Consider the following 16,578-nt stretch of genomic DNA (forward strand, 5'->3'; position numbering starts at 1 on the left):
TCTCATATCAGACATTTACATTAAAATTAAAAACAGCAGAAGTAGCAACAAAATAATTTTAGGTGAGGGGGGTCACCACAACATGAGGAACTATATTCAAGGATTGTAGCATCAGAAAGGTTGAGAATCACCATTCTAAGGAGTCTGCCTCCAGCTCAGGCCCACTACGGAATGTTTATGTGACACTGTTTGGGGATCCGTTGCTGTGTTCCAAATGGCACTGTGTGGTTTGGAAGCCCACCCACAAGCCTGGGGACAGTCGGGTTACTGTGGTGTCAGATGAAATGACAATGCCACACAGACAGGTGCGTGAGACATGAGGCCTGGAGTGCTACGTGGGGCTGAACCTGAGCCTGAAGGAGGGTAGGGCTGGGTGCGGCAGGGGGACCCGTGAGGCAGCTGTAAGCAAGGTGGGCCTGGACTGAGGGCCACAGAGAGAGGAGTGTCAGCAGCACGGTGGGGAGGGTTAGGCCAGTGCTGGTCTGATGCAGGCACAGAGCCCTCCTCCTGACATCCGCTTCCTCGGGGAACGCAGACCTGAAGCACCGGTGCCGAAGTCTACCGTGTCCCAGCTGAGGCATCTCAACAAGCCCCCTGCCGCCAAAGGGACCTTGCTTTCCTCACCTCTAAGGTGGAATAGCAGGGCCTGCATGTAGAGCAGTTGGGGGGATTTTCCACCTAGCACCCCGAATGTTAATAAATATTCACATGGTTGTTGTCGATATGATTACTACTGTTGTTGTGTTGCCATCGGAACGATGGTGATTGGCCCTGAAATCTGGTCTTTAGCCCTTCTGTGTGCCCGAGTGAGGATAGTTACAGCACTAGGAAGCAGTTTCCCTTCTCCAGCTCTTGGCCTGGTTTATGCTCTGAATGTGTACAGATGTGTGGAGTAAAACGTCATTGTGTACCTTGTGTGTGAGTGAGTGTGGAACAAAGCCAAATTTCCATCATGCTGCCACTGTCTTTCTGTAGATGCTCAGCACTGTCTCTCCCTGAACCTTGCCATTTAGAGACAGATGCATAGGTAAACAGTCCGCTCGCCCCTGATTAATCTCAAGCCATTTCCTTATCTCCAGGAACTAGACAAGGATTTATGAGCCAAGATGATCTTCTCTCCACACAAATAACCTAATAAATAATATCACAGAGCACCAAACAAATGCTTGCCAGGATCCAGCTGTGGAATGCACTTTCCACCGTTGCCTTTGCCATCAGACTCCCAACCCTGCTAACTGCCCACATAGAAACAGTGGGCATGTTCTAGACTGCTCATTAGCACAAGATATGGTCAGACACATCTTCACAAACACACTGCTGAGCACAGCCATTCATATAGATCATTCATTATACACACCTTTGATCATAGCACTCAGGAAGCAGAGTCGGGCAGATCTCAGTGCTTGTAGAAATGCCCCCTGCTTAGCCTCCCAGTGTCCTTGGCCTGGGAGCTTAAGATGCACAAGGCACAGGACAGCCCCCAAGGGATGTGTCTGGGGATTCAGCATCTGCCTTTGATTCACAGGGTATGACACCGCTGATGTATGCCTGTGCTGCTGGGGATGAAGCCATGGTCCAGATGCTAATTGATGCTGGAGCAAACTTGGATATACAGGTAACAAGAAACTCCTGCCCCAGACACTAACCCAGTGAGAGGCCTCTCGGGGTCTCCAGCAGCCAGGCTGAGTGTGGTATTTTAGACATTGTCAGTAGATGTGTCTCATTAAACTAGAAATGTACACAAAGACCACAGAAAAAGAGCCAGGCGTGGTGGCACACTCTGAAGACTATGGAAGGAAGATCCCGAGTTTCGGGCCATCTGTGGTATGCTGGGAAACCCTGTTTAAAAACAAGCCAAGAGAAGAGAAATGGTGGTCAAAGCAAAGAGCACTTCCTCCAGATTTGGGCTGAAGAGGGAGATGAATAGAGGGAATGGCCATGATTCCATTTTCATAGCCCTTGTCCTCTACGAGGCTAATTCCTGACTGTCCATCCTGCCTCCTCCTCATCCATGAAGTACTCCCCTTCTGTCTTCTTTTGCTGATGGAAGACATCACTCACTGGACACTTACCCTTTTCTTTTTGAACCTGTCCACACAAGTGCTCTCAACAGACATTACCAAGCAAATGTAGATACACTGCTGTTAACTTCACCATCCTCACAGTGTATCCCCTTAGCTAAGGTACCTGCGTCATCTGCTCAAGAATGTCAGCTGTCTAGGAAATAGTGATGATTTGTTGTATTTTTCAGGTTCCAAGCAACTCTCCCAGGCATCCTTCCATCCACCCAGACAGCAGGCACTGGACCTCACTGACATTTGCGGTGCTGCATGGACACATCTCTGTAGTGCAGGTGAGTCCTATGAGGTGCAGCATGTGCCTCAGCTCCCCAGTTGGGCCGGGCCCCATGCTTAACCTGGCCAGAGACCTTGCTCCTGACTAGCAAAGCTCACCTGGCTTGCCTAGGGGTTAGTGTAAGGACACCTGTAGAACTGGAAGAGATCCCAGCCTAAGAAGTGCTTCTCTCAGTCCCGAAAGACCTGGACTTCAGTCTGCCCAATCTTACATTTCCAACTCTCTTCTGGCCACATGCTCTTCCCTTAGTCCTGTCTCTCCCCATCTCCCCGTTACTGAGAAAAGACAGATCTATGTCAGGCTAAGCCTCATTGCTTGGGCTGCTATGGCCGGCATCACAGTGAGGTGATGGTTCTAGAAGCACAAGCTGTGGGCAGAAGAGGTACCGGTGACATGGCACTCAGTTCACAGACCTCTGGTCAGTAGTCTGCAGGACTTCACAGAGCATCCCTGGGGTCAGCACCTCTCCCTCTTCCAGGATGCAAGGCCTCCCTGGGTAGTACAGTCAGGCTTACCTGTGGTAGCGCAGCCAACACTCTGTAGGTGGTTGTTGGCCAGTTGGCTACTGCACCCAGCCTGCTTTCTAGTCACTGCCTTCCCAGAGCTGCAGCCTCAGTCCAGGCTGGGCCTGTGGGCTGTGCCTTGGACTGGCCTGGTGCCCAGTTTCATCCAGCAGGCAGGTCTCCACCCCCACTGCCTTGCCCCAGTGGTGAGCACATCTGGTTTCTGACTGACGAGTCTCCAGCAGATACAGGCCATCCCTGTGCCCCACACCCTACTGGAGAGCGTGGAGCTCACCTGGGCTCCTCGAATCCATTGAGGTGTATGTCTCCAGGAGCCGGGGAGTGTGTGAAGCAAGCTTCCTCTGCAGCAGAATGCAGACATCACCCCTGCCCCAAGGCAGACCCTTTGGGAACAGATAACCCTGCCTCCTCTGAACCGTGGCAAAGCTGTCCTTGGTAGAATGAGGCCACTTGCACTCTGGCTAGCCGGCAACATTCTGCTCTTTCTTCCCCACCCCTTGCCAGCCTGGGTAGCCACTGAGCCTCTCCAGGGAGGAGCCCAGATGCTGATGGGTTGGGCATTACACCATTTAATCTCAGCAATGCTGCCAGGCAGGCAGTCCTCTCTCCCCACCTTGTGGCTAGGGAAGACTAAGGCTCAAGCCACTCTAATCAGCACTGTACCCCATGCTTTCTGCACCTAGGGGCTTCAGGTGACACTCCCCTGTGCTGCTCATCTATGTGAGTTCTCCAGAAGATCCCTGAAGCTGGTTGACGGGAAAGTATTGAAAAGAGAAAAGTAGTTGAAGGTTGACACAGTTTAGGGACTTTGGTGCATGACCACCTGAGTGAGTGGACATGGCAATTACAGAAGTACAGAGAGCTCCCTGAGGGTGACCAGGCATCCTACGACTCCAGTGTGAGCCGTTCTTGGTCACTTGTTTGGAGACTTGCAGGTGCTGCCCCCAGAGCACTCCACCCTCCCCAGGCACCCTCTTGTGCTGAGCTGTCCCTTCTTCCTGTCCCTGACAGCTGCTGCTCGATGCCGGTGCCAATGTGGAGGGCTCGGCAGTAAGCAGTGGGGAGGACAGCTATGCTGAGACACCCCTGCAGCTGGCTTCTGCAGCTGGTAAGTGCACTGCTGTCCTCACATCACTATGACGTGCCTTGTCACTCTGGCTGGTCTTTGGGTTTCTTGCTACCTCTGGGGACCATTAAGATCACTCCTGCTAGGCTACAGGGACGGGGGCCCTTCCCTCCACACCCCAGTGTTTTTGCTGAGCACAGGGTCCAGTAGGGCAGGAAGCCCCCTAAGGCCCTAGGCAAGGCCCTGTGGTAGGACACAGCCATCTCTGGCCTTCCGCTCGCCTCATTATCATCCCTGAATATGACTGTGCGCCCCCCCCATTCCAAAGATCAGATCTTGGAGACCCGTCTGCCCAATCTTTGCTTCCCTACTCAGAAACTTTCTGATGCCACCTTGTCTTTCAGGGAACTATGAGCTGGTCAGCTTGCTACTGAGCAGGGGTGCTGACCCCCTCCTCAGCATGCTGGAAGCCAATGGCATGGCCTCTTCCCTCCATGAGGATATGAACTGCTTCAGCCACTCAGCTGCCCATGGCCACAGGTACAAAGCGTGGAGTGCCTGCCCTGGGTAACCAGGAACGCTGAGATATGCTCTCAGGAGCCCGGGCTTCCAGAGGCTAAAGAAGAGCCAGGCCTGGTGACCTTTCTTGAAGCCAGGGCTCAAGTGCATGTCAACCAGGATGGTGAAGGTTCTTGGTCAGCATGGAGGCCCAAGGCTTTGGAGGCCTGGAAACACTGGATAAACTGCTGGGTCCTGACACACTGGCACTGACTGAAACCTATGCCTCCCACATTGGGGCAGCCCACTCCTTGTTAGCAAAGCAGTGGTTACTATTGTAGCTGCCAGGGCCACTCAGGACCACACGTCTGTTTCTAGTGCCTGTCGTGGTCCCAGGGTATCCCCAGGGTTCCCACTCAGAGTATGAGCCAGTCATGAGGAGGCTTCTGGAACAGATGGCAGGCCTGCCTGGCCTCGTGACTGGCAACAGCAGACTGAAACCAGAGCCATTAGGCAGTATTCAGGATGGGACATAGAGGGGAACAAAAGAGGTTACTCGAGGGCAGGGAAGGAGACAGGAAAGATGGAGGACAAGATGCCATTGTGCAGCACACGGTGTCTTCTCACCACTGCTGGACCTGTGCCCCTGCCCGCCCTCCCCCACAGTGCCTGCCCTGCACCTTCCCCAGACCCACACCCTCCCCATCACTGCACAGGAGAGAGCAGCAGGGTTGATAGGCTCGTCCATTGTGGGGCAGGCTTGTCCATTGTGGGGCAGGCTTGTCCATTGTGGGGCAGGCTGCTGTACCGTGCTGTATGCATCTGATGACTGGCACCAGCCCCAGGAGAGGGTGACCCTGGTACCGTCTTAAGGTGACAAGGCAGCTAGGCCTCAGAGAGGTAGGACAGCCTATAATCATATAGTCTAGTACAGAGCCATGACTTCAGTCACTCCAGGACAGAAGAAGGGTAGAGTCCTTGGCTTTGCCATGTCTGGGGATGGGGAATGCTGAGAGCCCTCAACTGCCTTGAAGTAATGCCTCATAGAGTTCTAGAATGTAGCTCAGGTGGGCACTGTACATCCATCTTGGGGACCCCAGGGCTCATCTTGCTGTCTCTTGGCCTTCAGGAATGTTCTAAGGAAGCTCCTGACTCAGCCACAGCAGGCTAAAGCAGATGTGCTGTCCCTAGAAGAGATCCTGGCTGAGGGTGTGGAAGAAGGAGACACATCGAGCCAGGGCAGCAGTGAGGGGCCTGTGAGGCTAAGCCGGACCCGCACAAAGGCCCTGCAGGAGGCCATGTACTACAGCGCTGAGCATGGCTACCTGGACATCACCATGGAGCTAAGGGCACTGGGTGAGGCTGTGCGTGTGGAAACAGTTGTCCCGCTCTCTCGAGGTTCCAAGCTCCTGCTCTTGGGCCCACTCTCCTTTCTGATGGGACATCAGGAGTCCTCAAGGACCCTGAAGATTCCAACGATCTCCATGTGTCCAGGGATCTGAACCTGTGGCGTCTGTGTCCTCCAGGGAGGCTAGTCAGCTGGATAGAGTTGAACCAGATCCAGTTAGCTGTGTGCCATGTGATCTCCCCCAGTCGCCCTTCCCACCTCTCTGTGGGCTGATGATCCTCAACTAAGAGCAGGATGTTGTCAGCTAGAGGCATGACAGTGTTAACCATGGGGCCAGATGCCAGCCCCCTAGAGCAGTGGTTCTCAACCTTCCTACTGCTGTGCCCCTTTAATACAGCTCCTCATGGCGTGGTAACCCACGACCATCGTTAGTTTTGCTGCTGCTTCATAACTATAATGTGAACTATAATGTCTGTGTTTTCCGATGGTCTTGGGCGACCCCTATGAAAGGGTCATTCAGCCTCCGAAAAGTCGTGATCCACAGGTTGAGAACCACTGCCCTCGGGACTGGCCATCAAAGCTGAGGCAGCCCGAAGAGTCCTGGGATATAACTGGGTTTTGTTAAGCATTTAACACACTAGTTTTAAGTTGCCCCCGTGACCCGACTCACTCCAGTAAACACTCATATGCCCCACTACGCACAGATACACCAGTGAGCTAGATGCTGCGAACTCCTCCATATGGGACCCAGTCTATTTCCAGCGTCCATACTGGAGGCGGGCTTTGTGTCTTTGAATGCCCTGCATATTTTCTGGGTCCATCTGGTCATTCCCCTGGAACGGGTTCTTCTCAACAAATAAATTCTAGGGGCCAACAAGCAATCCTGAATTTGGCTGAAGGCCTTCCCCATGTCATCTGAAGAAAACCAAAGTGTTGTGTGCCTGCCAGCTGGACCTGACAGGAAAATCCAGAATTGGCCACAGAGCTCAGCCGAGGGGCATGCAGCACTCAGAGGGGCGTCGGGGCAGAGCCCACCCTGGAAAGGCGTGGCCTACAGGCTGCGCTTTGCTGGGAGGTGATGACAGCTACCTTTCTCTCTGGCCAGGTGTCCCCTGGAAGCTGCACATCTGGATAGAGTCCTTGCGGACCTCTTTCTCACAGTCACGGTACTCAGTGGTGCAGGGCCTCCTGAGGGACTTCAGCTCCATCAAGGAGGAGGAATACAACGAGGAGCTGGTGACAGAGGGCTTGCAGCTCATGTTTGACATCCTCAAGACCAGCAAAGTGAGTGGGACCCAGCAGCCCTGACCTGGGGCTCAGAGAGCCCTGGTTCCAGATCCTAGGACATCATAGAAATTTACATGCCCAAACATCTCATCTCCCACACATGGATAGACACAGGCAGCCCCAGACACATGGACAAACACCTCCCCAACACCCAGAGTCGCACTGCATGGCTGCCAGAAGACAGAGGTCATGGCAGTCTGGGCTGGAGCCCAGCCAAAACAGCCATTTGGGAAATCACAGATGAAGTGACAGTCCGTTCTGGCCAAGTCAGATCTAGCAGGAACAAACAGCAGCGGCTGCTCTGATCCTGGCCTGGAGTTTTGAAACAAGCCTGATGTAGCCACAGCCAGCCAGCCACGTGCACATGCTGACAGCCCTTTCCACCTCTCCCTACAGAACGACTCCGTCCTCCAGCAGCTGGCCGCCATCTTCACACACTGCTATGGCAGCAGCCCCATCCCCAGCATCCCAGAGATCCGGAAGACACTGCCAGCCAGGCTAGGTGTGAGCCCACCCCACTCGGGCTGGTCCCCATGTACTACTCTTCCCTCCTTCTCTGTTTCCAAGGGTCAAGGCTCTAGTCTCAGTTTCTCTATTCCTTCTCTGTATCCTTTGCCTGCCCCTAGCCCTCATAGAGGCCTTGGAGATGGACACCCTGCCATTCACTTTGTCTTCCTATCCACAGATCCTCACTTCCTGAACAACAAGGAGATGTCAGATGTAACCTTCCTAGTGGAAGGAAAGCTGTTTTATGCACACAAAGTCCTTTTGGTGACAGCATCTAACAGGTAGGCAGCCTGGGTAGCAGTGCCGGCCCCAGGGACACTAAGTTCTTTCAGCATTGAGGTGTGTTGTGTGAGTCTTCCTGAGGAGATGGAAACAAGCATATATCCACCCAGAGAGCCCAGACAGGACACTAATGGAATGAGTCCACCGACATCTAGCTTAGAAAACCAGTGAGGTGGTGATTTGTTGGGGGTGGGGCTACTTAAAGGAACCTGATGTCTTAGAGTCAGCCCAGCATGAAAGCTGCATCTCTGAAATTCCCAGCCTGGCTTGGCCAGTCTCTTCTTCCCAGGCATTATTGCAGCTTGTATAACCTTAGGGAGACAATGTGAATTTTGTAAGTTTTGGGAGCATCCTCAGAACTTCTTTACTTCCAAACCTTATTTCATCTACTTCGGAAGAAAGAGCCACACTAGGTGACAGAAGTGCTGGAGAAAGGGGACCAAGAGGGACATTATAGTGTCTGCCCTGTGGTAACAGAGCTCCCGCCTGCCCCTGGGGTACGATGTGGACCAGACTGGTTGCCGCAGGAGTAGAGTCCTGTGTGCAAGGGGAGTTCAGAGGGCTGCTTCTACTCAGTGACTGCAGCTGACTGTTGGAACACAGAAGTATTCTGGAATGGAGGTCAGCGTTCCCACCACAGGCTTCAGGTCACTGTGCAGGGGAGTGGTCGTAGGGACAGCTGTTAGCCCAGGATGATGTAAAATGGTACCTGCCAAACTTTAGTTTGCTAACATGGCAGTCATTTTCAGTGTCCCATCTCCCAGAAGCTGCTCAAATGACAGTGCTGTTGGCACAGCAAGGATCAGGCCATGTTCAAGCCCCACCTTGTCTCCTTGTTCCAGGTTCAAGACCTTAATGACCAACAAATCAGAGCAAGATGGGGACAGCAGCAAAACCATTGAGATCAGTGACATCAAGTACCACATCTTTCAGGTATGCGGGCCTCGGAGTTGCACTCTCATTGAAGTCCCTCTGCACAGCCTATCCCGGGCCTTCTCCATCTAGTCACTCTGTCCTCTAGACCTGTGCGATTTACCAAATCAGTGATCACAAGGGAGTCACCCAGTCTTCCCTGAGCTGCACTGATCCACCATGAGACCGGGCAGCCAGTACATAGACATAAAGGATGAAGGAATGCTGTCTCCTCGGTGTGCAGGCCCTCATTCTGTAGTGAGCTGCTGAAAGCTTGCAGGAAATGCAGTGGCCTGGGCCATTAGGCAGTGGAGGTGCAGGCTGCCCCGCCCCTCAACCGTCCACTCCAGACAGGAAAAGCATGGGGAGCCAGTCTGGCCTTTGGAGAAGGGTCTGGAGATTTGGTTGGGGTCTCAGCTAAGATATTTTTCAGAAAATGAGGTTTGCTGGTCCTCAGGTGTATGTGTTTGGGGGATTGGTGCTCAGACCTGTAGATCTGATCCCCTTCAAGACAATGACTATGCAGAGGCCCAGTGGCATCAGGTAGGTAGTGCCGGGCTCTGCCTTGCTTGCCCTGGGCAGATTAATATCTCATGGAAGAGATCACAGAATCCCTACCACCATCACTCAGTACAGAGAGACATCATCTAAAATGCCTGGCCCCTTGTGCCACCACCATACTTAAGGCGAGGTGTGGTGACAAGCACTTACAGCCCCAGCTCTCAGAGGCTGAAGTAGGAGTGTCCTATGCTCGCGGCCAGAGTGGGCTAGTATGAGACCTCAAAACGCAGTGCTTGATTCTTCAACCTACTCTTTAGTTCCTGGTTTGGCATTAGACACTCTGGTACAGAGGAATTAAGACGATGGGGCCACCATCAGTGAGACAGGGCTGTGACTTGTTAGCAAGTATAAGACAGGGGAAGACATTTCTGGAAAAGCAGGCTACAGTATCAACAACCAGTTAACAAGACCTCAGATGTACATACAGTGTCCCAAAGCCAGAGCAGGAAATCTTGAACATCAGCCCCATGATACAGGGAGCTCCAGTAAAGGGTGGGGCCGATCACTGACACTTCATTTTAATTCTTTAAAATTATTTTTGTGTGGGGTGCAGAGGAAAGGCATGTCACTGTGTGTAGGGGTTTGCTCCTTCCAGTGTATATGAATCCTGCATCTTAAACTCAGGTCACCAGGCATGGGAGCAGGCACCCTTACCCACCAGCAGGCGCTAGCTCACCAGACACTGCTCCTCATAGCATAGTCTGAGGTCTGTGCCCCTCCTGGCAGATGAGGAGTCAGAGAGGTTTAGTAGCTAGTCAAGGTAGCACAGCTAGGAAATGACAGAGCTCAGCTACTAGATGAAAAGTCATAGAACATGGAAGAACAGATGGGACTTGGGACTCAGTGACTGGGGGTGGGGTGTTTGAGACCTGGGACTTCTGACCTGAGTGGTAAGGCCCCCTCCCCCTCCCCCCCCGACCTGAAGAGGGATAGCTCTAGAAGCTTGTTTGGTCAAGTAGCCAGCAAGCTACATGTGACTGAAACATGAGGGAGAGCAGTGCTCAGATATAGGATGGCCCCAGAGAGCTGCAGGGATTGTGTGGGCTCCACCCTGGGGCCACAGAAGGGCACCTGTGCCAGGACAGGCTGGCAACTCCTGATAAGGCAAATGGGGACAGTAGGCCTAACATGGTGGCACATATAGGCCTTGGAAATGTTAGACCTCAGCTCCTCACCCAGTGTTAGCCAGTTCTTGAGATCTGGGCCAGGACGCCTGCCTTACCCATGGATCCCCTGGGGCTATCTAACTTTATTTATATACTCAGCATATCAGAAGTGCTTCCATATATGCACTCAGAGTAGCAGTGTAAGGAACTGGGATTTTTCTTTTCATAGTACTGGAGACTAAACTTAGCAGAAGGCCCTACCTCTGTCCCAGCTGAGTGACCATATCCCAGATCTGAGACTTACTCCTGGTGGCTGGGGAGACACACAGCACTCAGGGGACACACACTACTGAGCCACTGTGTGGAGGCTGTGCAGACTCCAGTTGGGACTGCAGAAGCCATGGGAGCCTGGCTTCCCGATGGGAGCCAGCCAGTACCTGGCCCAGCTGCAGGCATGCTGTCAGGCTCTCCTAGACCATGTGGTGCCTCTCCAGCCTGAGGGCCGGTGCTAACAGAGTCTGACTGTGCCGGCTGGAGCCTTGTTTACTCACACGCCTGCCAGCGCCTTGCTGGGGCTGTTTCTTCAGCCAACCAGAGAGAAGTGTTTTCCTTTTCCAACTGGGAACCTCACCAGGCTCCAGTGTAAAGGCAGTATTTGTGATATAAACCTCAGAACTCAATACAGCTGCCCGCTCATGGGCCCACCCATGGAATCCCAGCACCCACTTCCTGAGAGCCCCAGGCAGCAAGTGAGCATTTCCTTTCTTGGGGAGATCTGCCAAGATATCAGAATGTGACCTGCTTCAACAGTTGTCCCTGGTACACTCAACCCTCAGCTCCACATAGACTTGTTTGGCTTTTGAGACAGTCACTCACTATGTATGTAGACCAGACTAGCCTTGAACTTACCATCCTCCTTCAGTGTTGGATTGCAGGCCTGTACCAACATGCCTGGCCAATTGTAGAATTCACTTTATACTTTGGTTGTGCTTTGAGATGGGCTGTCCCTGTCTGGCCTGGTATGTGTGGCTCAGGGTGGGCCTCAAACTTGAGCAATCCTCCTAGCTAAGCTTCCTGGATTCAGAATTATGGACATTACCAGCAACCTGGCTCATTTACTTTTTGTTTTTGGTTTCTTGAGACAGGATTTCTCTGTGTAACCCTGGCTGTCCTGGAACTCACTCTGTAGACCAGGCTGGCTTCAAGCTCAGAAATCCATGTGCCTCTACCTCCCTATTGCTGGGACTAAAGGCGTGCGCCACCACTGCCTGCACTTGGTTCATATGTAAATTTTGAAAAGCAATGAGCACATTGCAGGGGTGGAATGTGGGGTGTAGGAAATCCCTGCTAGGGAACAGAACCCAGAGAGACATAAAGTCACCTTCCCTCCTGGGCTACAGGGCTTTCAGGGGAAAGCTTATTGTCATGGCATGGCATCGAGGTGACAGAGTTGGCAGCACACCCACCGGTGGTGTTTACACAGGTCTGTTTCCACCGCAGATGCTGATGCAGTACCTTTACTATGGAGGAACAGAGTCCATGGAGATCCCCACGGCTGACATCCTGCAGGTAAGAGCAGGGTGTGCAGCCCAGAATCCCCCAGACCTTCAGCTCTCAGCCTAAGCTCATGTTACACACGGGGGCCTGCCACCTGAAGTAAGGACACTTACAGAAACCAGAGACTGGACAGACCCTCAAGCCCAGCCTTTCTTGGCCATGCCTGTGGTTAGAAAGGTACAGCTGGATGGTTTAGCCCAGGATGGTGGCTGAGCCTCCTGCTCCCCCGTGGCTAAAGCACACAGCTCGGGCTCATGTAGGTAAACACCTGACATGAAACCCTCATCTGCCACCCATCCAGTACCTCTCACATCCCTGCTACTGGTACCAAGATGGCCGAGGACACAGAACCATTTCAAGCCACCATCTCTTCTCCTCAGACTGTCTGGATGTGGGCTGGGTCCTGGGGATTAGGAAGGAGCTCTCATCCCAAGGGGCCTGCCTGCTTTTATCCCCTGACTAGCTGCTGTCAGCGGCCAACCTGTTCCAGCTGGATGCCCTGCAGAGACACTGTGAGATCCTGTGCTCCCAGACCCTCAGCGTGGAGAGCGCAGTCAACACCTACAAATACGCCAAGGTAAGGGCTTCCCACCACACTATAGGGCCCTTCACAGCACAGCTAGGAAGTGCATGTGACCAGACCTCATGAAGGGCAGCAGAGGGCTGAGGGAGTTTAAAGCCCCAGCTCCAGTCCCTGGTGGCACTGCCACTGGCTCAGGTCCCGAATCAGAGAAGTCAGTTGACTCAGCACCGTCTTTACCTCTAGGCCACCTACCCTGAAACATTTGCAGCCACTTTCTTCACTTCCCACTGTGCTACCCTACCCTGCTTTCTGTTCTGGGCGGTGCATCCTCCAGTCTCCCATATCCTGTCTTCTCCATGCAAACCTCAGGTTTCTTTCAGAAGTATGAAGCCACTCAACCCCTACTTAAGCTGGCCCAAGGTGGTTGGCTGCTCACAAACTAATAGAAGCCAGCCCATAGCAAGCTTGACAAGACTCCCAAGATCACCTTCATTTCCTGTCCCAGCCTGTTCCTACCCTAGGACTGCAATGACAATCCTTCCATCTTCCTGTAAAGCACTTCCCAAGGCTAACCAACCCTGTATCTTCATCAGATGGTACCCCTAAGCCTCAGAAAGCTTTTATTGTCCATCTGTAGTCTCACCGATTCCTTGGATTTTATCCTCCCTGCCCCAGAATGTTTACTCCAAGAACACCTGAGAGGGACCGCAGTACCCATGCTCAGAGTCACACTCAAAGGACACCTGAGAGGGACCTCAGTACCCATGCTCAGAGTCACACTCAAAGGACACCTGAGAGGGACCTCAGTACCCATGCTCAGAGTCACACTCAAAGGCAGTGCTTGGCACTTGTTGAATTAGCACAGCTTTGGTGCACTGCCCATGACACTCCTGTGACCTCATGCTGGACAGTGCAGTCACTACCCTTAGAAAGGAGCTGTCCAATAAAGGTGTCATCTGTGACACAGGTACGGAAAAGGCAGCTTGAACCAGGCACTCCCAGGAGGGAAGGTGACCTCCAAAGGCAGATAGGGACATCTGAAGGTTGGGAGTAGTATATAAAGACATGGGCCTCATTTCTCTCCCTACCACAGATCCACAACGCCCCGGAGCTGGCCCTATTCTGTGAGGGTTTCTTCCTCAAGCACATGAAGGCCCTGCTGGAGCAGGATGCCTTCCGGCAGCTCATCTATGGCCGAAGCAGCAAAGTCCAGGGCCTGGATCCACTGCAGGACCTGCAGAGCACCCTGGCTGAGAGAGTACATTCTGTCTACGTCACCTCCCGGGTGTGAGGCAGAGAGGAGGGTGACTGCAGGTGTGCAACAGTCTGCTAAGGCCAGGACACAGCCACCACTGACACCCTCAGTGAGGGAGGCCTATAGGCCCTTTGGAGCTAGGCATGTGGGATACTTCCTGCTCTTCCCCCAGATAACCCTCGGTGGTGTTGACTGATCCTGGAGTGGGCAGACAGCCCACTTGACAGTCGCTCAATCAGTAACTGCCAAGGCAGTGTGACATCGTTTGCACCTTGAGGGCTACCTTGTGTCCTCTTCCGCAGTGGTTCAGCAGCAAGCTGATCCACCCCAGCTCCAGCTCTACCATCTACCTGGCCAGGGTTGTGAGGAGCATGGACATTCTTAGGAATGGGTGATGTTATCCCGAGCCCCAGGCCACTAAATGCAATAGCTGGTATCTTTCCCTAAATGCCACACAAAGGAAAGGCTCTCCAAATCTGTCCCCTAAGCTGTGCCTTTGAAAGGGCGGGTGGCCCGTCTGTGAAGACTGGGCCTTTAGTGAACCTCCTGCAAGACTACTAAGTTGGAGTCTGAATTTGGAGCTTCTGAGTTGAGGGTGTGACGGGGTACGGTACAGGAACACGAGGACCTCAGCTCCTGCTGCTACAGCTGGCAGCCAAAGTGAAGAGGTAGGCTCTAGGGTGTCTGGAGACTCAGGCAGCAGTGCTTCGGTGGCCTCTCAAGTGCAAGCTTCCTTACACTCAGGACTGGAGTACAAGAGCACACTTCTCACTGGGATCTGTGACTCTTGGACATGAAGGACAGGGCCTTGGTGGAAGAGAAGGGGTGTTTCCCACCCCCCCAATCTTGGCTTCCCATCCTCTGGCCTGTTTATGGACAGACGCTGGGACAGCATCGAGAACAGCTACCTTAAAAACTATTTATTCATCAGAAGCCCCTGGGGCTTGCAATCCTGGAAAATATTTTCAGCTCGGCTGCTTGTGCTGGATGTACAAAAGAATGAGTGATATTTTATTGCTGTAATATTGTATGATACTGTAACTATACCTTAATGTTGTCACTTACTGTAAATGTACTATGGTTTTATCAACAATAAACACTCATTAACAATGGCCTTGGCACCTGCTCCTGGTAAGACTGCCTAGACTTCAGAGCTGGAGAGGAGTCCCATTGGACCATGGGGGAACCTAGAGCCGAGTCTGTGCCTCTGGGCAGAAAGACCCTACAACAGAGCTAGCATGTAGCCATCCACTCACCTGCCCAGGTGCTCAGTCTGACTGTCCTTAGATTTATTCACTTGGGAAATGAGGCAGATGAAAATTTGTGTCATTGCGCTAGAACAGGACTGAGACTGGGGAAACCCATCTGTGGCTTTTCCTGGCCTTCTGGCCCAGGCCCCTCCATAAAGAGGATGAGATGAGGAAGCTACTTAAGTGCCTGCAGACCTGCATGGTCTGAAAAGCACCTGGTAGAGGCAGGATCAGGAATTCAAGGCCAGCCTGGGCTAGGAATATACCACCCACCCCCACTTCTTGTTAAGATCACTGGGAACTGAACCCAAGGGGCTACTGCTTAGTAGCATCCTGAAATTCTAACTGGAAGAAGACAGAGACCCCAGGAACTAGTCCCAGGAAAGAGGTGGAGGCCAGGCAGAATGACTTGAGGCTCAGTCTAGGACTCTGCAGTGAGGGCAGCTTGTACAGGTGCACCACAGTGCCCTCTGGGGGCCACAGGAAGGAGATGCTGTCCTTGGTACAACCTGTGAAGGAGCATGAGGTCTGGAGTGTCCTTCCTCCTGGGTCTGTTTGACCACTCCACCTCCAGCAGAGCTGTTCCCAGCTGAAAAGACAGGTGTGCTTACAATCTGGATCCAAACAGTTCCTCTGCACAGGTGTTAGGAGGATTAAATGTAACAGGCACCCTTTTAAATGAGTATTTAAAATAATCATTTTAAAAAGTATTACTGGAGCTGGAAATAGCTCAATGGGACACTTGCTGTGGAAGTCTGAGCCCAACTCCTAGCACCTGTGTAAAAAATTGGGTGTAGCCACGTGCACCCCTGTAACCTCCAGTACTGTGGAGGCCAGAAATAGGATCACTGGGGCTTGCTGGCTGGCAGCCTAGCTCCAGGTTCAGTAAGAGACCTCCTCTCAAGGGAAAAAGTGGACACCCAACATACTCTGGCCTGCACACACTTACAGGTATGTTTACACTTGTTCACACACACATTTTTGTAGGAGAACAAGTTCACTCTTCGTAGATCTAAAACAGCAACAGGAGTATGTAATCACTTACCCCAGGGCAGCTACTCAACATCATAAGAACAACTCCTCTGTCAGCTTCTCACTACTAGCAGCTAGACAGGAAGAAGCAGTCCTTGGGTCACCAGAGCTGGGTGTATCAGCAACATACCCTGGGACAGCAGACGTAGCAGTATGTGTGCAGCAGGTGCCTGAGACCCCTATACCGACACAGAAGCCACCCGGGGCCAATCCTGGGCCACCAAGGCAAACACTAAGAGTCAAGGCTTCTGGTCTTCCCAGGCTCCAGTCTCTCTCCTGATGCTGTGCTTTCTGTAATAAGCTGGGTTCCTTCCTTCGTAGGAGTCCCCTGTGCAGATGAAGGGCTGGCGAGTCAGAAAGTTCCCTTTGCACAATCTGAGAGTAAGCAGTTGTTTATAGAATCCAAGGCAAGCCCTTCCCTGTAGCCTGAGATCACCACTCAGACTCAAAAGGCCTTCTAGACCCAAACCCTCTCCAGGCCCACACATGCTGCTAGGTTGTGATGCTTTAGATGA

The 16,578-nt window shown here is 52.6% G+C and overlaps 1 protein-coding gene across 1 annotated transcript in view; it reads left to right on the plus strand.

Moving 5' to 3' along the window:
- The window catches only part of Abtb2 (ankyrin repeat and BTB domain containing 2), a 167,069-nt gene extending 152,176 nt beyond the window's left edge, over positions 1 to 14,893 (plus strand). The window contains exons 6-17 of the mRNA XM_005064848.4: positions 1,526 to 1,615; positions 2,252 to 2,353; positions 3,891 to 3,987; positions 4,350 to 4,485; positions 5,573 to 5,799; positions 6,897 to 7,075; positions 7,475 to 7,580; positions 7,764 to 7,866; positions 8,710 to 8,800; positions 11,947 to 12,015; positions 12,467 to 12,580; positions 13,620 to 14,893. Of these exons, the coding sequence (XP_005064905.1) occupies positions 1,526 to 1,615; positions 2,252 to 2,353; positions 3,891 to 3,987; positions 4,350 to 4,485; positions 5,573 to 5,799; positions 6,897 to 7,075; positions 7,475 to 7,580; positions 7,764 to 7,866; positions 8,710 to 8,800; positions 11,947 to 12,015; positions 12,467 to 12,580; positions 13,620 to 13,817 (1,512 nt within the window). The 3' untranslated portion in view covers positions 13,818 to 14,893. The remainder of the gene's footprint in view (positions 1 to 1,525; positions 1,616 to 2,251; positions 2,354 to 3,890; positions 3,988 to 4,349; positions 4,486 to 5,572; positions 5,800 to 6,896; positions 7,076 to 7,474; positions 7,581 to 7,763; positions 7,867 to 8,709; positions 8,801 to 11,946; positions 12,016 to 12,466; positions 12,581 to 13,619) is intronic.
- Positions 14,894 to 16,578: the final 1,685 nt, after the last annotated feature.

This window comes from Mesocricetus auratus, unplaced genomic scaffold (genome assembly GCF_017639785.1).
Source record: "Mesocricetus auratus isolate SY011 unplaced genomic scaffold, BCM_Maur_2.0 Super-Scaffold_100004, whole genome shotgun sequence".
Taxonomy (NCBI): domain Eukaryota; kingdom Metazoa; phylum Chordata; class Mammalia; order Rodentia; family Cricetidae; genus Mesocricetus; species Mesocricetus auratus.